Source organism: Drosophila teissieri, chromosome 3R, assembly GCF_016746235.2.
Source record: "Drosophila teissieri strain GT53w chromosome 3R, Prin_Dtei_1.1, whole genome shotgun sequence".
NCBI classification, from domain to species: Eukaryota; Metazoa; Arthropoda; class Insecta; order Diptera; family Drosophilidae; genus Drosophila; species Drosophila teissieri.
The window spans coordinates 18,697,070-18,722,044 of NC_053032.1; the positions used below are offsets into that span (position 1 = coordinate 18,697,070).

General features: G+C 45.9%; 1 protein-coding gene across 5 annotated transcripts; it reads right to left on the reverse strand.

The window, feature by feature from the left end:
• Positions 1-99: 99 nt before the first annotated feature.
• LOC122621020 (cadherin-86C) lies at positions 100-22,988 on the reverse strand. 5 transcript variants are annotated; one of them, XM_043798740.1, is made up of 12 exons: positions 22,018-22,988; positions 10,678-11,522; positions 10,048-10,131; positions 9,816-9,941; positions 9,599-9,748; positions 9,420-9,534; positions 7,328-7,520; positions 5,036-6,353; positions 4,842-4,972; positions 4,090-4,180; positions 3,451-3,647; positions 100-3,376 (listed from the first exon to the last, which is right to left on the reverse strand). In XM_043798740.1, the coding sequence occupies exons 2-12, from the start codon at positions 11,518-11,520 to the stop codon at positions 742-744; spliced, it is 5,883 nt and encodes a 1,960-aa protein (XP_043654675.1). In that variant the 5' UTR covers positions 11,521-11,522; positions 22,018-22,988; the 3' UTR covers positions 100-741. The 5 variants fall into 5 exon arrangements, 3 of the variants coding, with proteins under 3 accessions (XP_043654675.1, XP_043654674.1, XP_043654676.1); XM_043798739.1 differs by having other exon boundaries at positions 4,842-4,990; XR_006326177.1 differs by lacking the exon at positions 4,090-4,180 and having other exon boundaries at positions 3,238-3,376.
• Between the last annotated feature and the right edge of the window lie 1,987 nt (positions 22,989-24,975).

Consider the following 24,975-nt stretch of genomic DNA (forward strand, 5'->3'; position numbering starts at 1 on the left):
TAAAGAAAGCAATAAGTTCTAAGATGAAATATAAACATTTTTGGATTAATTGGATTTATTTGCATAAGCTTATACATAAAGTATTTACAAAAACTTGCTTTCGATTTATTAGATTATATTGTATTATATGGCAGGCATCTGTTTATTCGACTGCAAAATATACATTAACTTACGTACGAGTACATACACATTTGCACAAGTTTCTGGTAGGAAAGCACTTGGTTATGACTTGTGGGCTATAGCTACAAACGTATATATGTACACAGATCCATTAGACACTATCCACATAAATATTCTTAACAATTTTGGTCATACATAGTAGAGTATTTAATGCATATAGGATAGAGTTGAATACATTTGTGGTACAAATCGAGCGACAAGACCTCGCAATTGCACGAGAAGTAATCATTGTCAATACCATACCACTTATCTAGGCATAACGTTAGATATAAAACTTTGAACTACATCTGTCGGCTTATGAGTAAAATGAAAGCGGCTAACCGGATCCGGAACCGGGTCCGGGTCCGGGTCCGGATACTAACGTATTTTCGGTGCACGGAAACGAGTTGAACATATCTCAACATCCCGTAGACTACGAATATGGGATAACATGCTGGCTTTTGGTGTATATGATACAGTATTGCAGATAGTGTTGGTTCGATGATTCGCAGGTAGGGAGCCTTTGAGGCTATCACATATGATTGTTCCTTTTTTGTGTGTGGAGGTTTGGAATGGATCGTCCTACGAGTACTGCGGCGACTCTCCGCCGGAGTTGATCTTCTTCACCCGGCTGACATCGTCGTAGGCGATGGAGAAGACGCTCTTCTTCTCGGCAATGGGATTGCGACGTCCCAGGCTGTTGAGCAGTGAGTTCATCGCTATTCCGGAATCGTGATCATCCTCCAGTGTGGATGCGTTTAGCTGCTTCTGTGTGGGATGCCCCGTCCCGCGATGCTCCACGTAGATCTTCGAGTTGGACACCTTGACTTCGTTTTCTCGGATGGGCGATGGCTTGGGCTTGGGCTCCTTGCTGGTCTTGGACTGCCTGCCGGACTTGGTCTCCTTTCCGGCGGCAGCTGCATGTGGCGGAGTCTCGGGATACATGTAGTGGGGCAGCTTGGTGGGCGCAGCCGGTACCTCCAGGGCGTTCTCCCTTTCGAAACGGTGCTCCGAGTGCTGGAGCAGCGGGTGATTCGTGTCAGTCTCGATTTTTGGTTTGTGCTGCTTGTTTAGAGCTCGGTCCTCCTTCAGCAATCGACTGCCTTTTGGTGGAGATTTCCTGGGCGCTGGCTCTGGCTTGTATCTGCCACCAGTCTCATCATCCTCCTCCACGTCCTTGGGTTGCACTGTGATTCTGGTTTTCGATACCCGCTTCTCCGCTGCTCCCACCCTCTTTTTGCTGGATGGCTGTGACTTGGATGACTCGGTGGAGGTGCGTCCACTAACGGATGACTTCTTTTTGTTGTAGTACCACTCCATGTACTTGGGTACATTACGTTCCTCTTGCTCGAGTCCCGCCAACTCCGTCTCACTCTGGTAACTGCGATCGGTTAGGGATCGCTTGGATCCAACTATTTCCGTGGAGGTGGACATGAGCTTCCTGCCATTCTCGGTCACCGTGGGCTCGTACTTCGAGATGGACACTCGGTTGTGTGGCGGTTCTGAGGATGTCTGCTTCCTGGCACCTCGTTTGGAGCTATCGCGCCTTGATAGCCGCGGCATGGCTTCTGGCTGGGAGTCCGTTGGTGACGACTTTCTCGGAGGCTTTTTGTGTTCTACTGGGTTTTCCGGCTCCGCGTAGATTTTCTCTTGCCTTCGGTACCTTTCGTTCTCCTGCGCTCGACTAGGGTAATTGGTTCGGATCACAATCTCATCCCCATCCGAATCGATGGAGTACTCCGTGTCGTCCTCATCGAAGTCGGCATCGGAGTGCTTGTAGTACTTCTCCACCTGTATTTTCCGAATGCTGTGGGATCCGGGACTGGCCAGTTCGTCCATGGAATCGGTTACTTCCATGAACATATCGCGGTTATGGGAATCCGATTCGGATCTGTGGCGATTGCCGGATTGGCTTTCCCCGTTTCGGGATTGGTCCTTACGACTTTCGTCACTCATCTGCTTGCGCAGGATACTCGTTTTGGTCTCCCTCAGAGGTTTCTTGGGTGGCACCCGCTTCTTCCGCTCCTGAACTTCCTCCTCCTCCTTGATGGGCGTCCGGATCTTGCGCTTCACCTCCTCCACCATCACGATCCTCTTGCGAGGTTGCCTTGGCCGCTTTTTCGTCCTCCTTCTCTTGATCCAGTAGACTCCTTCGGGACTATTTGGCGGATTGAAGCGCACGTACTCGTATCCGTCCTCCGACATGGACTCGTCGTTTTCGCTGCGGGCTCTTCGGCGAGAAGGCTTCGCTAGGGAAATTTCTGGATCCAGGACGCCGTCCAATCCCTCGGTTTGAGTGCCAGCATCGCAATCCGTCTGAGTTCCAATGGCCATCGACTGGCCGGGAAGACTCTGCGTTTCCAGTGCCACTTCGTGTTGGGTGTAAGCATTCTCCAGCTTCTCCTTCTCCATCAGAATCTGTCGGAGGAGTGCGTTCTGCTGCTTGAGTGAGTGCTCCAGTTCGTGGGTGAGTGACTGATTGGAGACAGCTGGCTGCATCTGCTGATCCAGCGAAACACCTTCGCCTGCCTGCACCGGCTGCGTGTGGATGACCTTCACCTCCGGCTCCAGTTGGGAGTAAACTATGCTATTTGGTCCCGATTTTCCCAGCGGGAAAGTATCGCCCTTTAGGGTCGATCCCTGCTGCACCTCATTGGGCATGGATTGGATATAGGTAGCGCCCGGAACTATCTGATAATGCTCTCTGATGATCTGCTTGCCATCCGGCTGCTCCTCGATGAACCTGCGCATCAGGATCTCCTTGCCGGAGTTATCGACCATCAGCAACTGCGGATGGGAGAGGTTACCAGCCGGTTTCAGTGGCACATTCACATAGATGTTGTCATCGTCCAGGTTTAGGCCATCCCTGGTCTTATCCCTGGTCATAAGCTGAAGAATCTCCACGTTGCCATCCTTGATGAACAGCTCCCTTTTGCTTTTGAGGCTATTGTGGGCGGTATTAAAGTCGATGTCACTCCCTCGATCGATCTCATGCCTTCGCATGGAATCATCGTCGATGTGGCGCACTTCCGAGTCGTACTGCTTCCGCCGGGCGTACTCCTGCCTGTTCACCCGGGTCCGGGTGATGTGCTCCCTGTCGCCCGCCAGATCGCGGTTCTCAATCACATCCTCCATGTATACGTCGCGGTCGTTGATCAGATTAGTCCTAGAGTTATGGAAATTAAGATGAAGGTCGTCTTTGGCTGTGCGGTTATGCCTGGAAGGTTAGTGGATAAAGGAAAAGTTAAAGTTAAGTTCTATTTGGTTTTAAAGTCTGGTTTAGAATCCTACTTGATGCGAACACGTCGCTGCTGCTCCTCGGCGGACTGTATGTGCCGCCGATCGCCATCGCCGATGTCCTGGCCCCTTCCTACGTCTTCGTCAAGCTGTTCACGTCCATCGTGGAACTCCCAGCGGGTGGGCTTCGTTCGGGTATCTGGAGGTTTCTCCGCTGACCAGGCATCGCGTCTTCCCATCCACTCTGCGACCTGCAAGTAGGTTGGGGATTCAGTTCGGATACGCGATATAAGTTTATACTAATCCGAAAAAGCGAAGTATATCTAAGGAATTTGATAATGCAGATGAGGCAAAGAAACTTGAGAAGTTTTCACTAAGCAGTTGCCATTTGAATGGAGATTTTGTACGTATTAAAGAAGCGTTCAAAAGTAAGAAATATTTGTATAATCGAGTGTTATTTACTTCAAACTGCTTTGGTGAAATGCATCCTGTGGTTAGATTGTACATGTTAGATATACTTCCGCATCCATTATGAGTTGTGCAAATTTTGCAAAGTGAAACAAATTTCGTAGTCGATAAGGAAATCAAAAATGAAAAACTTAAGATTGATAGCTTTTGCAATTTGGAATTTGGTAAGTGCGTTTGCATTACAATTTACTACTACAATTGAATTCGAAAAAGTTCAAAATCTACCTGAACAGATTTTGTTTGTTTTCCATTTGCCATTTCCCTATGCACTAGATGCACATCGTCTTCAGTTCTACTGATATTAACTATTCTTTTGCTACAAGAGAAAAATAAAAGATTATACATGGATAGAATGGTTGTGATGTGTGTTGTTTATTATATTTTATGTAAATTATCCCAGAAATCTTATGATACCTGTTCACCAGCTTGGACTTGGATAGCTAATTCCAAGGGTAAGATCCATTTAACTCAGTTAACTCAGTATGTCGGCAAGTTAAAATGGAAGTTGCGTGCTTGAAAATTTCACATTTATTGGGCATCGTAAATGTTTGACCACTTTGCATATTACTATGAACTTTACAATTTGGCGGCTCACCCATGACCAATTAAGCATTAGAAAGTCGGCTTTTAATAAATATAATTACAACTATTTGGCAATAACGTCTTTTTATATGTATGTGCAGTTGGTAACGAGTTTTTATGCACCCCACTCTTATGCATGTGCAGTATTTACAATTAGATATTCATCTTAGCTTTTATCACTGTGCCTAAGTGATTTTCTGGGTTTCATACTGAGATAGTTAAATAATCTTTGGAAAATATATTCTTTGCTTTTTTAATATGAAATAAATATTAAGATGATGCTTGTTTACGTTAACTAGGATTTTTCCAAATATTATTTGCTTCCCTAGAGGAATTTTACCGAATGTGAACTGACCCATCCCATCCTAAATTGAATAAAAGTTTTTGGTACTCACGTCGCCGCCCCGTACAGTGGACACCAGGAGCAGATGCAGCAGAGCAGCAGGATCAAGATGGTCAGGGCCACCAGGGTGGCCAGCAGGATGAGCAGCCAGAAGAGCACCTTGTTCTCGGCCTTGTACTGCGTCTGCAGGGGAGTGAGAGTCTATTAATGGCAATTAGGCAACCCGATCCTCCAGGATCCACTTACGTCGGTGCTGGAAGTGTCCTGCGGCATAATGGCATACGAGTTGTTGTGATGGGACAGCCGCTGCTGGATCTCCGATATGTCCACCACCGAGGAGCTATCGTAAATCACGGTGGCCGTCACCACACTGCGCTCCTTGATGCCCGGATTACCCGCTGGTATATCCTTGGCACCCGGCTCATCGGGACTCAATGGGCGGATGTTGTGGATGTACACCTTGCCGCCGGAAAGGGCCGACAGGGTCTCTTCGGTTTTGGCCTTGTCCGGATTGTGTCCAGGCACCACAAACTTGACAGTGCGCTTCCGGCTCTCCGGCGGATAAACACGGATCGTGGTGGTGGAGAACCGCACCGGTACTCCCAGATCGTAGGCCCTGGCTGTCAGGATGAATATGTCCGTATCCTCATCAGCCGATCCCGCCTGCCGACGTCTCCTGGTCTTGGCATTCTTCTTGGAGCGCAGATTGATCTTCTCCCTGACGGTCAGCTCACCGGTTACCTTGTCCAGGACAAACTGGTTGTCGTAGTTGCCATTGATGATCTCGTAGCGCACCTCGTTGTTGGGAGCTGTGGCGTCCTTGTCCTCCGCATGGATAACGGCGGTGGTGGTGAAGCCCATCAGATCGTGTGTGAGGATGAACTCGTAAAGATCCTTATCGAAGATGGGCGTTTCATCGTTGACATCTATTAGTTTGATTATTAATGGCACCTGGGCCCGATTTCCCTCGCCATCCATGTCCCTGGCCTCCACGTAGAGATGGTACTCGGGCATCACCTCCCGATCGAAGCCATGCTTGTTGGTGGACACCGTGATCAGTCCCGTCTCCGCGTCCAGATTCAGCGAGGTGTTCAGGTAGCCCAGTATGGCCGTATAGCGCACCTTGCCGCCCAATCCCGAGTCGGGATCGGTGGCCAGCACTTGGACCACCTTTGTGCCCGCCGTCATGTTCTCGGGCAGCTCTACGGAATAAGCTGGCTGCTCAAAAGCCGGAGCATTGTCGTTCACATCGTTGATATACACCGTAACGTTGACCAGCGCCGAGAGATTGGTGGCCGGTCCGAGTTCCTGGGCCAGGATTTGGAACTGCACCGACTGCTGCTGCTCGTAGTCCAGCATGGAGTTGTCCCGCACCCGGATGAGGAATCCGGCACTCCGTTCCGCCACATTGGGGCTGATCTCGAACGTGCCGTTGTTGTTGAGCAGCGTCAGCGAGAAGACGCCGTTCTTGCCCGTATCATCGTCGTAGACCCGCGGCACGTAGGGATCAACGAACGTCAGTGCGGTGCCTTGTGGGGCGTTCTCGTCCACCCTCGAGACATAGCTGCGGGAAAGGAGGAGCAGATGGGCAGAGGACCAGATGAGCAGAGGATCAGATGAGCAGATGGGCAGATGGGCAGAGGAGGAGAAAAGTCGTGAGCCAGAGATTAGCATGGGTAAAGAACTTCGTGAACGCCTGTATGCTGTTGTAAAGGCGTGCGACAAGCTACTTCTACACTCGTCAAAAAGCTAGTGACTAGCCACGTCACTCATTATATAAAGGTATATATTATATGGACAGCACAAGGTCACAAGAAAGAACTTGCCATCTATAAGGGTGGTCTAAAAAACAATCCCAATAAATACTATATAATTATTATATGCAATGGAAATGATCAAATAAACAGATAGCTAGCTAGATTTCAGCTAAGTTCCAAGGCAGTGATGTTTCAATCGATCAGTTCGAAAGAACAAGCTACAAGTCATCACCATTTTTGATGGAAGTGAGCCCATTTCTCTGACTGCAGCTGGACTGCCAGTTGGCTGTTACCAGTTTGTCGGGAATTCGGCTGGGACGGACTGGAGTTCAAAGTTAGTGCGCATAAATGGATGCTGCAGTCGCTGATTTCAGCAGAAGAGTTTATAGTCCTCGTCGTCGTCCTCGTCTTCGACTTGGTCGTCTTCTAAGTCGTCGCCTTGTCGCCGTCATCGTCATCGTGCTTGCCTATGCCAAGAATTTTAGGACTTTATGCTAATGGACGCGGCTAAAATTTGTTGTTTGTGTTGGTCGCACACTGAGCTCTGAGCACACTGGTGTCTTTTTGGGCTTTGTTTTTGGGTAAGCAACATCACTCCTACTTCGCCAAATTGCACTGGGAGGGTGCAGGGAGCAGGGAGCAGGGAACAGAGATTCGGGACCCGGGACTTATAGTGGTTAAGCAGGTTTGCCCTAGCAAAGTCTGTTTTCTTTTCTGTTTTTTATTTTGTAGTATGCCCCCCGGCTTCTGCGATGGGAACCGGGAACCTGCTGGTACTTACTGATCGTTCTCGAAGTACGGCGGCGAATTGGTGCGATCGGGCAGAAAGAACGCCAATTGGACCGTGGAGGCCAGTGCGGGCGGCTCGTCACGACCCACCTTAACCTCTTCCGCAATTACGGTGAGCAGCACCGGATCACCCACATGCGTGATGAAGGCAATGTCCTCGAGGGGTCGCATCAGGAAGATCTCGCCTGCAATGCAAATAGCCGAAGCGTTGATTGATTTAATACACGGTTTCGAACTAATTAAAACAAATTGAATTTAAACCTGGGTAATTGATACTGAAACTGCAATAAAATCAAAATAAATCACAAGTTTAAAGCATTTGAACAACATAAAATAATATCATTAAGTCAGAGCACTTAATCAAGCCGCTGTTAACTAAGGCAGTCATATGTAGGAACCCATTGCTAGCCAGTAAAAAGCACTATCCAATACCCATCAGTCACAACGCGAGGCAATTAGAAAGGTCAACTATGGGAACTTCGGTCCATTTTTTTGCACTTATTCCGGTGTGATTTGCGTACTGGAAAAACTGAGAGCCGCAGCCAGCTGTAAATGCTTGCAATCTGCCTGTGGGCCCAGAAGCGTTTTTCCTTTTGCACCCAGCCGTCATCAGAAAACCTGATAAATGGTGCAGAAAGTTGGTAGTTCCCACGCCAAGTTCAGTGCACGTTGATTATGCTTTTTTCCCAATTTTTTATTGAACACTTTTTTGTGCATTTCCCCCGGTGGTCGTTGGGTAATATGCAAAAAAGATTCTGTGCAGCTCGAGAAGAGAAGATTCCCAGCCATAAACTTTCGGCGGATTAACTGGCGCCACAGCAAAGTTCTTAGTGGTTCTCAGAATCCAGAATTGGCTGCCTAGCCTGGCCATTCATAATTTGATTAGCTAATCAACTTGAAGTGCATATCTAGTATAAAGGAGGCAACCTATTTATTTATGCGTCGTTGCCGTTAAATAAGTACTTCGTGTCTGCGAGCCTAAAAATAGCTGCAGCACTGCCTAATAAATCCGGGCAGTGGGAATATCGACCACAAGGCTGTTAATTGTTTTGCCCCAAAGGGATTCCAATTTGAAATTCATTTGGCCAGGGCCAGCAAACTGTGAATCTTCGTGGCAAGAGTGCTTCCCACTGCACATGGCTGAAAGAAATTGTGGGTTGATTGCGGGAGGAGCAGGAGGAGTTGCACGAGGAGGAGTTGCATGAGGAGGAGTTGGAGGTATGGAGGTATGGAGGTGGAGGTGGAGACAGCCTGGCCATTATACTCGATGGCGGGGCAAGAGCGGCTCGGCCTTATAGCCAAAGTCATCAAAGTGCTACTGCCAACGAGACGAGACTAGCACTAGCACGAAACAAGGAAGTCTCTGTGGTGGCTTGGCTTGGCTTTGGGTTTGGGTTTGGGCCAAATTGCGGCACAGAACTTGGCCGCAACGAACGGGTATTGCCGTTGACGTCGGAGGAAGTTGGCTGGAATCGGAGAATCGGGGAATGGGGGATTCGGAGGCGGGGTGAAGATGGGTTTCTATCTAACGAGTCTGACGACAAAGCGGGTTGCCGTGTTGCTTGCAGTACAACCACTCCACCGCACCGCTGCACCACTGCACCGCTGCACCACCTGGTAGTTATGTTAATATCGGTTACCTGACGTTGTTCTGCGGCAATTTTCCTCTCGCTTATGCCTGGCATTTGTTGGCTGCTATTGTGGTTTCTGATTTTCGTCCAATTTATTTTGCTTGCTTTACTTGTGGTCAATATTTTTAAGTCCGCTGCCCATGCGCAGGCCATTTTTCTTGCTTCCTGCGACTATATTTGCAAAAACACTCGCCCCTCATCTCTGGGAATCTGCGATGCATCTGAATCGGCGACGCTAAGACAAAAAATTCTCCACTATCTATGCACTATCAGTGTCCCATGAAGATGTTATCTTATTTTATTACAGTGGCCGTTGGTAAGAGTAACTATTATATAGGCGTTCTTGCAAACGATGACCATCACAGGAGGAATTAAAGTGTGTTATCTCTTTGATAAATGTTCGAGCCTTAAAAACTAAGTGTGCTTCCGCATAGAAATACGTCTTTTACTTACCGCTGGTTTCGTTGATGTCGAAAAACGAGGTGAACGGATTGTTCTCGGACACCAAGCCGTAGCGCACCTCCCGGGGATTCCCCTTGTCGCCATCCTCGGCGTGGACTTGCAATATCTGAGCAGAGGCAGAAACATTGGAATTGATGTTCCCAAGAGCTATAGAAAAGTTAGATAGATACCTTATCGCCCGGCAGTATTCCCGGTGGCAGCTTGGTCACTGGGGGAGCAGAGGTGAACACTGGCGGCTGATCCTGCACATCCTGCACGATAACCACTATCTCCATGCCCGCTATATTGCGACTATCTTGGCCAGGCTCAGCATAGGCATCCTTCGGGTTGAACAGGATATTACCACTTATAGCTGTGATTAGCTTAAAATACACTATAAGTACTTACATTGGCTAGTATCGTTAGGTGGTACATGGCTTGCTTCTCAAAGTCTAATGGTCCCAGGAGGAAAACGGTGCCTTCTGTGGTCTCGGAAGATACGATTTTTTGTCTTATGGCAAACAGCGGAGAACCCTGTTGGCGAAAAGTACGATCCATAAATCAAGAGCTCCGTTGGGTTAGGGGTCTCCATCGCCATAGCCATCGCCATCGCCATTGCCATTGCCATCACCCAACTTACCCATAACTCGAGGTAGACTGGTTTCTGGAACAGCGGATTCTTGCGGGCAATTACGTAATCCAATTCCGTGCCGCGTTTAGCATCCTTTAAAGATAAATCGGGGTTGGGGCTTATAACTTTTGATGATATTTCGGCTGGAGTAAATTACACATTTGACCCTGTCCGAATCCGCTTGTAATTTTGCCCCATAACAATGATTATCGTGTACGAGCATCGCTTATGAAAAACGAATAGCATCTTCTCCGTTGGGAGACGTGCTTCTAATGGCTTATCTGATTACTGCTTCATTAAAGTGGCTACACTGGCAGGAAAATTGCTGACTTGCAATAGCAAAGGAGTTTTAGAAATGTCTTTCTTAATTGGTCGAAAGCTACTGTCTTAACTAATATCTCGAAATAATAGGAAAATGGAAATGTAAGAGATTAAATCTGTTTTGCAGAAATCTAAGATATGTAGTAATTCCTTTTGCTGCTGCCCCTGAATTCTCTTTGATCCTAAGACCTTGGCTCTGTAATAGAACTTTTCCCAAGTGGCCCAGCTCCACTAGACGGATCTCTTCACGGGCGTTACTCGTAATTGGTAATTGAAACGTTCTGGCCGTGGCCACATGTGGATGGGTAGTGTTCTCACCTCGGGTATCATTATGATGCCGGGCTTGTGCGGGAAGATGAGGTCGTGCGGCGTGGTGAAATTGGTGGCCGTAATTGAGCAGAGTTGCGTGGTCATCCCGCCCTTGGTGTCCTTCACCGATACCTGGAAGTCATAGTATCTGCCCGGCTCCAATCGCCGCTGGAGTACGATGTTCGCCTGGCACACGGAATTGTACTTGGTGCAGGGAAGCGATTCCACCTTGACGGTGGAGGCGCTGGCATCGCCCACGAACTCGAAGGTCAGCGGATAGTCGAACTCCTCGTCGGTGGCACGCAACCTGTAGATTACCGAGTTGACCTGTGCGTCCGCCGGCACAAGAACCAGGCGCATGCGCGTGGTCGGATCGAACTTGGGGTCCGCTCCCTGGACGTGATGTGGACACAGAATGCCAATTAGGAGGCTGATTGTCAGCAGTCGATAGGCGGTCATTGCGCCCAACCAGGGACCAATTGGACCCAGTCGCGATGGCCAGTGGTGCTGCATCTGCTGGTTCTGATGATTGTGCTGCTGCTGCTGCTGCTGCTGCTGATGATGATGCTGCTGATGCTGATGATGCTGCTGATGCTGATGATGATGATGCCGGTGGTGCTGCTTCAGGCGATGGTGATGGTGGTGCTGGTGGTGATGGTGATGGTGCTGGTGGTGGTGTTGGTGTTGGTGGTGGTGGTGGTGCGGGGAGGTAGCTGGGGTGTAGTAGTAGCATTCCCTCTGCCCACTGGGCTCCTCAGCGGCACTCGTGCGACTGACAGACTCTGTTCCCAGGCGGCAAAGCGGGACATGTGATCGGTTCTTCTCCGGCTGACTGCTACTTGTGGAAGCCATTTCTGGAATCAGAGAAATGGCCAAAAATGCAGGATTAGTACAAGCCGAGACATTGAATAAAAAGTTCTTACACATAGGTGGAATATCTGATAAAAGATTAACGAATAAATGAATAAGCCGGACTTCGGTAGAGCAGTTGAAGTAAAGCAGTTGAAGTAAAGTTTTGAATTAGTGCCGCGAACAAAGAAGGTCTACTTCCACTGCTTTACAAATGAAATCAGTTACGAAATTGTAAGTTCAAGCCCCGAAAAATCCGAAATTGAAATTTCCCTGCTACTGAAACGGTAACCTTATTAATGTCAATTATAACGCAATGCGTATCGAATGTAAGGTGTTAACACGGAAATTAAAGGCAATTCAATTAAACAGCCAATTTAGAAACGACTTGTAATGCATCAGCGTGGATCAATTATATGATGCTATCAGAGCAGCCGATCTGCATCTACGGATTTCCAAAAGGATGTGAGTTGGGATTGGGAAGCGAGCGTGGTTGTGCAATGCGGTGACCACGGTCTAAACCGCGCCGAATCATCGGCCGAAATGCATAACTTTTGTGGGCCAAGACGAATCCAAAGCACCAAGTCGGGACTGGATTGCAGTTGGGATCGCCTGCTTCGGGTGTGTGCAAGTGTGAACTGAACTATGTATTAAGGTTTAGCTCGGCGACCGGACGGGCGCTCCACAAAAGTGGATGACTGACCAACCAACCAACCAACCGATCGACTGACCAAGCGACCAAGCGACCATCTACTTTCATTTTCCGTTCGGGGCGGTCTGGGCAGCGCTCTAAAATCGAATTAGATTTCATAATTAATACTGCAGCACTTTCATTTTTCCTTAAGCCATGTAGAGCCCATGTAGCGGGGTAGCCATGTAGCCATGACCAACAGAAGAGGCCAATTTGTACGGCTTAGGCGCAGTTGAGCTGGTCCACGGTTGATAAATAATGCAATTAAGAGATCTACGACTGCTTATTTGTCGCAAACACGACGCTCTGTTTTTGGCACCCTGGCTGAACAAACTACTTAAACATCGGGCCGAGTTGTAATATTATTAATTAACAAAATACTCGGATACTTTGGCTTTATGCAATCGCTCTGAGCAACGACTTTTCACAACGATTAAGTCCAGTTGGTCAATGTTTTTCCGCCACTTGTACTTAAGTTTTATGTTTTTTTTTTATTTTGTTTTTTCGGTGCCATATATGCACGTTTGTACAAAAGTGAGCAAGAGAAATGAGCCAGTGAGCCGACAAACTCAAGCTAAGAGCTGAAAGCGTTTTGGCAATATGTTGAAATGGGCATAAATTATGAACTTAACACTTGAAAAGGTTATAGCTGTCCTAATTGCTTTTGTTTCGCCTAAAGAATGGCCGCCATAAATCGATTCGTGAAAAGCCTTTCCAACTAATGCTTTAATGGCCTCACTTGCAGTACTTTCCAACTTGCTGAAAAAAGGGCATTACTTTCTCACCTATCTCATAAAAGTGTAGTAATGGCGGTCACTTGCGTAATTCCTTTCGGTTTTCATAACTATTAAAATCAGATCGCATATACGGCTAGCAATTAAAGCTTCTGTGCTGAAAATGCAGATTCACAGATCTGCGAAATTAATAGGTATTCAACGAATTAAAACTAATGTGACAGCATAATAACTTTCGTTTTGTTCGAGCCAAGTTAATGTGCAGCTCAGAGATCGTTATCATCTCATAAAATTACCAGCAGCATACAGCTCTTGATGACCTTTATGTAAGCTGGCGCAATTAAGACCCCAGATGAAGTGTCGATTCATCCGATTCGGAGGGTAAGATGGGGATTATATGGCTGGATGACAGGTAGCACTCGTTTTTGAGTACATGAGTATGTGCTTCTCGGCCCCAACAACACCATGTATAGAAGATAATTGGGCTATGATGTGTCTTGGCCAAAGAGTTTCGTTCTTTGGCCATCATATCGGTCATCATCAGCAGCCGGGTTTCTGAATTGGTAACGCGGTCATTCAAGCGGTCACGTCTCGTCTGTCTAAACGCGAAAAAATTTCATTACGTTTAATCATGTGCGACAATTACAAGCGGTACTTTAGACGCATTTCTCCGAGTCTTTGGTAAAAGTATCGCCGTTCTTTCTGGTCTACTTGCTGCTGAACGGCAGCCATTAAAACTTGTTATTCTAATGAAAATTCCATAAACCTTAGGGAATGTGTTTCTTCTCGTTTTTTGCTCAGCTCTTTCACTTAATAGCTGACTGATGGATTCTTGGGTGGAGATGAAAAGACAGCGGCCAGCGGCCAGCGACCAGCGAAGGAAATCGAGAAATAGATCGCGACGGCTTTCGGTTTTCTTAGCCCAAATTGCTCAAATTGGTAAGTACACACAACGTGAAAGATGATAAAACTCCGACCGTAACGCTGACACAAATGACAGCGGACATTAAACGGTGTTGAAATGACAGTGTAGAGCTTTTATTTCGCTTTTTTTCCATTTATTTTTTTTTTTGCACTCATCCGAGTGCCAGGTTGACCAGCAGTTGAGCAAATTGAGGGTCTACGGCTCCGACATCCAGTGGCAATCTCTGGACACAAAGAACGAAGAAGGTTGGCAAAAAAAACGATCGTTCTGGATGCTCGATTACAGGAGAATCGGAGGAGCCTGCAGACAGTAGCCGCGGCGCAGGCGAATCATTGACCAAATCCTGGGATTGAAACTGGGACTGGGACTGGGAGCATTTGCTGGCCGCATTTGCTGGCCCTTAGCGTTCACGTGTGTGCTGCTCGTAATTACAAAACTGGCCAACAGACAGCAGCAGCAGTGGTTACGCACTGCGAGAAAATACTGAGCATGCAGAGAAGTATTGCGAGGATATCTGCACTAAGCTGGAAGTACAATGATATAGTATAATAGGCAAACTTCATTTTGAAGCATAAGGTTGAAATACTCCTAGTTAAGGTAGCTAACTACTTAGTTTACATTTGCAAGTGAAATAAGCACTTTGACAGCTACGTTGTTGAAAGTGGCATATTTTTCTCGCAGTGCAGCTGCTCCTTTTGGCCCGAAACGAACCGAACGTCGGCTGCTTAAATTGCGAGCTCAGACTTTTTTGCGAACAGCTCGGCGGTGAGCTATTGGCAATCCGGTTTCTGGTCCGTTCGTGCTAGCTGTATTTGCCAATTTCCAGTTTGTGCAGCTGCATCTAAGTGGCATCGTCGAGTCCTTAGCCACAAGCCAATGACCAGTTATGTCAGTCGGATCCCAGGCAGCCCCACTTGGAGTTTTCAGTATGCAGTTTGCAGTTTGCAGTTCGCCGTTTTCCGTTTGGAGCATGGAGCTTGGTGCTTGGAGCTTGGAGTTTGGGGTTTGGGGTTTGGGGTTTGGAGTTTGGAGGCGAGGCTATGGCCACCCGACACCCTCGCTTTTGGTCGCCGGCGTGTTGCAATATATTTTGTTGCTGCTGTCGCGGCTGCTGCGGCTGCTGCTGCTGCCCGCATTTGGCTTAGAAAGGCTAAAGTATAATGAATCTGTGTTATATGCGCATAGTATGCACACCACTGGCCGCCCGGCTGGCCCGATAATGCATTCAATTTGCAAGTACGAGTATATCGCCAGGCCCAGTTCGGTTCCAAATCCAAATCGAAATCCACAGCCACAACCACAGCCACATCGATATCCACATCCAAGTTCCCAGTTCGCAGTTTCCCGGCTGCTGTTGCGCAACAATTGTAACACACGGCACACAATATTTGTGCCATTTGACCGAATTTCTCTTAACACATATATGTGTGTTCCAGCCGGATCGGAGCAGTCAGACAGCTTGCCTGGCTTACTGGCTAAATGGCCAACTGGCTGGCTGGCTGGTCAACTGAATCTACCACTGGCAATGAAGTTTGGCCCGGTCTTGGGTCTCTCCAGCGCCATCACCATCGCCATCGCCATCTCCATCTGGAGCTAAAGCTGGAGCTGGATCGGCAGCCAACGCCTTGATGTTTCGCTATTTGCTATTTGCTATCTGCTATCTGCTACTTCTGCAGCATCTATATATAGGATTGAACAATCGTTCACATAACGCCACGGATTCAGGCAAGACTACATTTCTTCGCAGAAAGGAGTATGAGTCAGTTGAATTTATTACCACCCAAAATGGCTTCATTTGTGCCGCTCAGAAATGCCTTTGAAATGGGGGAACACTTGGGCACATTAATGCCAGAGTCACTGCAGCCTTGTTTATCAATTGATGGCCTAAATAGGGGCATTGCTTAGAGAAATAAACAGCTGCTTTAGCTGCCACTTAGCTACCTCGATTGTGAAGGTATTTTAAATTAAGTTGCATTGTCGTACAAGATGATTCATTAGACACTATTGCCGGGTAGCTGTAGATGTTTTTAAAAATTTCATTGAAATTACTGCTTAGAGAATATCAAGTATAAAATCATCACCTATGTAAGCAAAGGATTAATAACTATGATTACTCATTTTATTTTTTTTTAATTTTTTGAAACTTTTGTTTATTCTATCATAGATATCTATCCATCTAACTATCTCTTTATGTATCTATCTATCTATCTATCTATCTATCTATCTATTTATATATCTATCTATCTATTTATCTATATATCTATCTATTGATATATCTATCTATCTAATTATCAATCTCTCTATCTCTTTATCTGTCTATCTAATTATCTATCTCAATATCTCTTTATATATCTATCTATCTATCTATATATCTATCTATCTATCTATCAATCTATCTCCTAAAGTGCGCCAAGCATATCTCTTCTTTAAGAAATCAGAAAAATGCTTTCCCATTTAGATTGGAATTTAAGGTTTTTATGGACAGTAATAATAACAATAAAAGGATATTGTCAGCGATAAAAAGGAACATTAAAAATGTTGATTGTAATCAGCTAGCTGGGAAAAAGGAGTACTGAATTGCTTACGTTCCCCAACTTTATGAAACAGTTTCGTTTTTTATTGGTTTACAATCGCCAGAGCTGTCGGAAAATTTGGCAGACTGCATTTACTGTGTTGTCGCAAGTGAAGGGTATGTAAACTTCGACCCGCTGCCGATGATCAATGTCTTCCTGCTTTTGGGCCAAGTCTGCGGTCTAGTCGCTGGTCTAGTCTGCGGTCTACCAGCTCTAGTCTATAGCTATAGCAATGGCATGGTCTGTGCTCCACAGTAGATTCCCACTCCAAAATCGGGCGCGCCTCGGTTAAAACGGCCAAAGCTCGTGAGTTCACTCTGGAGCAAAACAAGATTTTGGGCGTTGTTCAATTTTTCGGGCTGGCCTGGCTCCGGTTCAAAATCCAACTGCAACTTCCACAGCACGCAGCTTCGTGAGCTCTGCACTTTTGTCTCTTTTTTTTGTTGCAAATAGTTTTTTCTTGGCTTGGTTTTTAAAGTCGGGCTGGGCTGCAACCGGCTGCGGCTGCGACTGCGCCGTGGCTGCACACAAGTAGAATGAAAATTTGTGTTGCAAATAAAGTTGAACCTGATGGCAAACTAATCTGCTTCACGACAATAGAGCTCGCAGCCAGACAGCGGGCAGCAACAAACTGCTGCACTGCGACAAATTCGCAAGGTTAAATGACCCAGAACTAGGAAATGTTGCTCAAATCAATTAAGCCAAATTATAAATTGAAATAATACGAAAAGTCTATATTTTTTGTAGAGTAATCTATGCTATTGGTCTGAGAAACCGTAGCACATAGTTGAAACTATTAAGGAAAGGAATAACTGATCAGCAGCTAACTTCCATGGTTCTGACCAGGAACAAGCCTCCCTCGAAATAATTGAATTACCAACATTTTTTGTCAGTGCAACCGCGAGTAGACGGCGAAGGCAGCTAGCGGCGCAGACTCGTAATCAACGTTTATTTCGTGGCTCGTTCGTGTCCCCCATGCGACCGTCGACCGTCCTTCACCAAGCTAGAAGCCCCGTCTATCCTTTCCTGTTCGGACTTCAGGGGGTGGGGCTCGGACCAGGCGGTTGGGGGATTGGGGATAGGGGCTTTGGAGCTGGGTCTGTGGTCTGGAGCTGGAGTTGTGACTGGGCCCAAACCCGAATCCAAAAGCCGCCGGCCGTTCCTTTCCGTCTTTGGGCTTTTGTCTGTCTGTCAGCTCGTCAGCAAACACACAGATATTTATTCATGTATTTGCAGTCAATTTTTGCAGTGTACGTACATATCTGCATCTATAAAGTTTTTATTGCCGCAGCTGCGGGCGTGTTTCTGGGTGCGCCTCGCTATGTAAAATAAATACGCATAAAGGTGATATAGCTGAGCAAAATGGAAACAACAGGGATAACTACTGCTGCACGTCTGAGAACGGCAGCATTTTTAAAATATTGTTTATGTATTTTAATTGCGGCCCATAAAGTGCTCTGCAAACAGTGATTATTCAATCGCCTGTGGGATACTCCTATTGATGTGCACAACCATTAGGCGCACAATTAAAACCTATCTATGAATTTACTACGGATTTATCTGTAGAGCTTTATTTTCTAGATGTAAATCTATATTGTTATGTGGATAACTGTGAAAGGTTATATGATGGATGGCTTAGTGCACTTTTACTACAAAAAAAGGCCATTATTTCCCAAGGTATAACTGGTTTGCTATCTGCAAATCAATGTCGGCTCAAATACCTTGGTGCTTTCTAAGAATTTTCATTGTACTTGTGAATTCTTGGCAAATACCAACGGAGGGCGAGACAATAATGTGTGTGCTTCAAAGTGTCTCGAAGTCTCGCCTTTTATTTATTTTAAAAATTAAATAAAAAAATTATGGGTGCGCTGGTAATGTGATAATTACTAGGGACAACATTTAAAATACAACTAATTTGGCGTAATAACACTGGCACTTATCACTATCATCATTGAAAGCCAGGTTTGTATGGCTCGGCTGGCGGTTGTACGTGTTATGGATGACTAAAAACTTTTTTTGTTGAACTATGGCCGTTTCCCCAGATTTTCTAATTATCGTCGGGGCCGACTGTGATGTTTTCCTTTCATCTCAGCAATTCCAAGCAGTTGGCAGCCAACGTTTTTTTTTTTTGTGTTCGCCTTTGTTTCAGCCATTTTCCTACCATTTTCCTATAATTAACAAAGAAACGCACTGCGGCGGCCCAGACAAGGTTCAGCTGCAGGCGGCCAACTATTGAGTGAGAAACTTGGCCCACAGTTCGCAGTCGATTGTAAATGAGGAGCACAAACAATGTTTTGTTTGGCATCCGAAGGGACCTCAACCACTCCAGATTCAACTCGGATGTGGAGCCGACCACGGGGGCTGGACCACAGACTCTTCGATTAGTCGGGGTGCCAACGCCAACGCCGACGTCTTGCATCTCCGGTTTTGGATGTGGAATCTTGGGCTTTGGGCTTTCGGCTTTGGGCTTTCGGCTCCATCATCGTCTGATAAATATTAAGAAACCCCACAAACATCTACAGCGTCATCGCCCGCGCCTTCTTCTATTGCCCGGTTTTGCCTGGCTCGGTTCGTCTCGCCTGTCGGCTCTACTACCTTTTTTATATTTCTTTGGTTTTTTTGGATCCGTCATGCTGCCGCTTTGTTTTCGGGGCCTCGGTTCCTACGATCCCTAGCAAACGCAGCGTAAAAATAAAATAAAAATGTAAATATAAGACCCCAATGAATGCAATAACAGCAATACCAGCAATACCAGCCATACAAGCAATACCAGCGAGCAGCGTCATAAAATGGTGCGTGGGATTGACAGCGAAGACAGATACCGAGATGGTCTCAGCTTCAACTACGACCATGCTAGCAGGGTTCCAGAGATTCAAAAAGAGATCCCGAGTCGACTCCTATTCCACCCGGGGCATTGCGATTGGCGATCGCATCCGATGCCAGCCGGCAGCGTGTTGAGTACTCAAATTGAATCTCGACTTTATCGGCACCCAGCCACGGAGCGCTGGCAGACACGAAATTAATTGGCTTAATTTATGTGAACTTTTATAAGAAAATGCACTCAGAGGCACTCTGGGGCGAGTTGATTTACATTTATTTTCGCCATGCCAGCGCGGTTTAAATACCCATCCTGCAGTCTTCTAATGCTTGTTTGTATTGCAGTTAAGCCGCATCAACAGCAACAGCAACAGCCAGGCTCCAGCGCTCCATAGGATACCATCCATCCAACTGGGATGGTACTGGTATTAAAAAACGCCTTTGCCGTTGGCCAGCCTTCAGCTCAGTCAGCAAAGTCAGCTCAGTCAGCTCCTCAGTCTGGATTACCAACCGTCATCGGATGAAGGAAGCCTCGCAGACGGCCAGACAAAGACTGTGACTGATGGCTGGCTGGCGGATCAGCGGCCTACGGCATTAAGACACTCGGCAAAAACCATATGCAAATCCACAATAAATGTGGATAGTCTCATATCTAAATGCGAACTTCCATTCATTTAATCGTTCAATTTCTGTCATTTTAAACGAATTTATTACAAAGATATAAGTTTACAAACCATAAGTTTCATGTTTTGATGGGACATATTGCCTACAAATCAAATGTAAGTGCTTGGAATCGTTTAATTAAACGTTAATTTCTTTCAGTGCTTAAAGACCAAGATTGGGATTGGGAATGGACTGGAGGCCAGGGCTATTTTGAAGAACAGAAAATCTATTTGCAGTCGTTGTAAGGGATCGCCGCGTCGTTGTAGGCCATAATTGCTCTCCTCAATAAAGCAAAAATTTATTTCCACTTTGGCAAATGGGACGCGCTGAGAGTTGGCCAAGAGTGTTGTGTAGTGTTTTGGCCAAGAGCTCTGCACGGGCACGGGCACGGGCACGGTATGGGAAATGAAGAGCGGGCCAAAAAGCCAGCCAGACTGCAGCGGCGACATTGTGGGCGTCGAGCATAAATAAATGTCTTTATGTGCCTTCGCGCAGTTATTGTTCTTCATTTTGCATGCGGTCGGGCCAAAAGGCTTCAGACTCCGAATTGTGTTTTTAAGACCACGGTTGAACGACACTTTAATGACGCCACCACTGCGTTGGGCAACCGGCGAGAACTAGTCGCCATTACCAGTTGAGGTACATGGATGTGCATGTGGATGTGGATGTGCGTCCCGTTGCCTTGCGGCAATCGAAAGACTCAGGCAACGAACGCGATTTTTCGATGCCCATGCCGATGCGCTGTCGATGTAATTCACTTTAAACGTCTCCGGGCGCTGTTAATCGGGATGCAGCGATCGACGAATGGCTTTCCAGTAGTCTAATTTGCCGTTTTTAGTGGAGGCCAACAGCCTGCCCCTCAAATAATAATTATGCCCGGTTCGATGCGTTGCATAAAAAAGAATATCCATAAACGAAATAAATCATAGACCGTCGACCTAAGCCAACTGCACCCCTCGGCGGCGTGTCGGATTTTTTATAAATGAAAGCAAGCGGCAGATCGATGGCCGGGAAAAAGTTTAACTTTCGAGAACCCAAGCCAAACGAGGCACGAATATATGGTGCCATACGTACCATACGTACGTTTTCGATGCTCAGGCACGCACGGGACGGCACATAAGACACACAGAGCACACAGTGCACACGGCACAGCCATTATGGATAATTCTGCAGCATAAATTTTAAAATGCCGCAAAGCTGTCAATTTTGGCACTGCCCCGAGTAAAGTGGGTCAGGCAAGGTCGCTCCGGTGTTGTTGCTGCCGCTCAGGTAAGTGGCCAGGTATGTAGTTTGCCTTTGCGTTTGAGTTGGAGTCTCTGTTTGCTTTTGCGTTGGTAGCTGCTAGCTGTTAGCTGGTAGCCATGTTCGTGTGGCTCGATATATACAGATGTGTATCTGTCTACACATACGTACATATATATACATATGTATATATAGCAACTTGGCTAGTTCCTGCAGCAGCAGCAGTCAACTTACTGGCTGGCTGCAGACGAACGTACGACGTACAACGTACAACGTTATGTAATCCATCAACATGGACCGACTAAGCTACCGATTTGATTAGATTCACCATATGGTTAAATGTTTCGAGCATTTATGGGGGATCATCCCACAAATTGCTGAAAAACCATCCGACTAAATCTGAGATTTCAGAAGGAAGGCGGGATAGATTGTCAAATTTACGGCGTCTGTTGAAAACGATGGCTACTGAACGGTAGATCAGTAATTAAATTTTTCTAACTGGGTTCCTAATAATTAATTGTCGACAGAAGGCATTTGAATTTTTTACAGCAGATCTTGGCTATTATCAGAAGCAATAATAGTTAATAGAGGTATTTGAGAACATGAATATTTATGTATCCTTTTAACATCAATAATTAAAAGATTTGTTAATTGATTATGTTTATAGAATTGCTTGCCCCTTTACAATTTTGAAGATTACCTAATAGTACAAGGGAGAGTTGGTCTTGACTTTTACTTGGTTTTATATGTTATTTATCTCGTCTGCAGAGACTTGATTTATATTTTTTTATTTTCTCCCTCGCACATCAGACTTAAGTTGCTTAAATATGTACATACAAACTAGTTCAATTATACCTTTTGAATGGTTAAAAAGAGCTGCGTTGTGAACTCCGGTGAAAAATCGTCGTATCTTCACAGTCTGACTTTTAATTTCAACTTTCCATGTGGTCGCTCGCCTTATTTATGCAACCCGAATTCGAGCACTTCACTGCTTTTGTTTGTCGTTTGTAATCAGGTGATTGACATTTTCGAACACGCACTGAATATTAATAGACCAAGTCTTCAATTGACTGCATCACTTTTTGGCCACTGATTTAAAGGCACATTTTTGAGCGTTTTTTTGTTTTTCACCCAACTATCCTTCCGCGTCCAGCACGTCTGCCATAAATTTAAACTGAAGAGTCGCGAAGAAACCCAAGAAACCGATTGAAAACCAATACCGAAACTGAAACCGAACCGAACCGCACTGCTCTCGATGATCCGTGTTTTCTTCTAAGCTGCTCAGATAACCAATTTGGGGTTTCGCTTGAATGAACCTCGAACGACCTTGCCTTCGGATTAGATCAAAGTTGATCAGATCGCTCAGATTCGAAATTAATGGGGATCCCGATGGGGCAGACCTGTCAGTCAGTACTAGGAAAGCATTCTGTGCGTAACTCAACACCGAAGCACATTTATTTTTTGGGAACCTGGCGAATTTGCTAAACGTTCTTTTGTTCGCCGTGCTGGAGTCTCCGTCTCCAGTTGCAAAAAAACATCAAAAGTATTTACGTACAGCAGCGTCAGCAGTTCAGCGTCCACATTAAATTGCTGCAATTATACTGCCTGGCCAGCAGCTCTACAATCTCAGTCTCGAGTCTCGAATCCCGATCCCGATTTCAATTGCAATTCCAATTCCAATTCCGATGGCGATCGCGATCGCGATCACGATTCAATCGCAGCTAGGTATAGTGAGTGTATAGTATGGCATAGTCGATGCGATCCAATTTGAATTCCGATTTCGATTCCGATTCCGATTCCTAGTCCGATTCCGATCCGGGTGTGCGTTGTAGAGCGCGCCGACGACAAAGTGCTACTGCCGACGCCAATGGTCCGGAAAGAGTGCTGGAGTGCTGGACTGGACTAGTGGAGCTTATCTGCACGCGGAGAATTCTTCGCAGAAAGCCAGAGCGAGAGTCTTGCAAGCCGCAGAAAGCCGGTTTCTCTCGCTCTTTCTTCTCTTCGAAGCCGGAGACGAAAGCAAGGCAGTGGCAATACCCACTCTTGTTTTTGTGGGAGCAGCAAACCCGTTTCGCTCGCCGGTAGGTACAACAACCACCAGCAATCTCCACCACTCCCCACCACTACACCTCAGTCCACTCCAATGAACCTTGATATATTCCCAATAATAAACAAGCCTGAGAACTATCGGAAGCGGACGAGTCCGCAATTAATCCTGCAGCTCTTGTATTCGGTTGCGTTCGCACATGCAAATGGCGTTTTTTTCAATTATTCAACTATTGGCCACAAATTTGCTCAGCTTATACAATAGGCAATTTGTTGGCCATTTTCGCCGTTTTCAATTGAGACATGAAGCCATTATTGCATGTTATAAATCGCTGTTTATGTCGGCGATTTTATTGCCACCTTCTCAAGCCGTCAATCAAAGCAATCCAAATGCATTTGGATGCTTGAACATAAAAACAATAGTTCACTTCAAAATATACGTGAGCTTTGAATTTAAATCTTTTATTGAGCCAGTTGCTTGCTAAGATTAATGTTTCGTTTCAAATTTCGAAAGAGATTCAATATAAAATAGTATTACTTTTGTTTATTCCAGCTCCTGGAAGGTATCATAAATAATTTATTTGTTTTCCAAAGTGTTTTGCTAACAGTTGGCAGTAACTATCTTTAGTAACTATGTTTATTAGTTTCCAAAAGGGTATAAAAAATAGATTAATGCAATGCTGATTGCATTTAATGTCTTGTTCGCTATGAAATATGTAATTTGGATTTCCTTCCTGGCCGCCAGGAAAATATTGTAAAGGTCGTTGTTTTTAATAGTGCTCGTAACTGAGACCGTGACTATGCTAATAATACTCGCATTCGAAAACCGACATTTTTTCGATTAATGACTTGTGTATGTTTAATTAATTTGGTCAAAAAAATAAAAGAGGGGCGCCCTCTCAGCCGTCGACAAATTAAAACATTTAGAGAACCAATGTTTTTCGGGCCGGATTTTCCCGGTGGCGTCGGCCCGGAAAATGCTACACACACGAAATTGCAGTAATTCGATCATGTTTTCAGCTTGTTCAATATGTGTAATCGTGTTCTGTGCTATTTATCTTGTGACCTGCATCTAATGCAGCCGGCAGAGCAGCAAAGCTCCAGAGCGCCAGAGCAGCCTATCGTAGGTATAGTATAGTAGGTATAGTACATTAAAATATTTTCCACTGCCAGTTGCAGTGCCGCTGTCTGTGGTCGGCTGTCTATAGGATATTTATACATGGGGCCCAAAAATGAAGGAAAAACGAACACAATGAGGGCGGCAACCTAAACGAGTTTACCGCCGAGTCCCAGGCCCAAAAACCCAAGACAAGAACTCGGAGCAGATGTTGAACCCATTTCTCATATTAACCTCCGTGCGCATGGAGGTTTCTTTACCACGGCTGCAGTTGGAAAAACTTGAGATTTGGCCAACGGGGCCCACGTGGTGACACACTTTTCCAGGCATCTATTTTGGTTTTTTTTTTTTACTATTTTTTTTGTTTTTATTTGGCGGCTGTTAGTCACGTCTTGGGTTGACGAAGTCGCTAGGCAGCTATCCTGACTCTTGCACATCCCAGGCTCCTTGAATGGGGTCAACCCAATAATGAGGACGACGATGGTTTATCGGAATGCCATTGGCATTGGTTTGGCAACGCCCTAAATCGCATCCACCAGTTGAGCCTGGTTTATGGGCCTGCGATTAGGCCTTACCTTGAACACACCAACTTAACGGCACCTAACCTTTTTGACCTACAGATATATTAATTTTGATGATGACGACGGCCT

Bases quoted from the DNA above. Each gene is read 5' to 3' on its own strand.
- LOC122621020 (XM_043798739.1), bottom strand. From the start codon at position 11,520: ATGGCTTCCACAAGTAGCAGTCAGCCGGAGAAGAACCGATCACATGTC. The intron at 9,942-10,047 runs GTAAGTTGGGTG...TTTCGCCAACAG, and splicing joins CAGTCTACCTCGAGTTATGG to GGTTCTCCGCTGTTTGCCAT. The intron at 3,377-3,450 runs GTAGGATTCTAA...CTAACCTTCCAG, and splicing joins CAGCGACGTGTTCGCATCAA to GCATAACCGCACAGCCAAAG.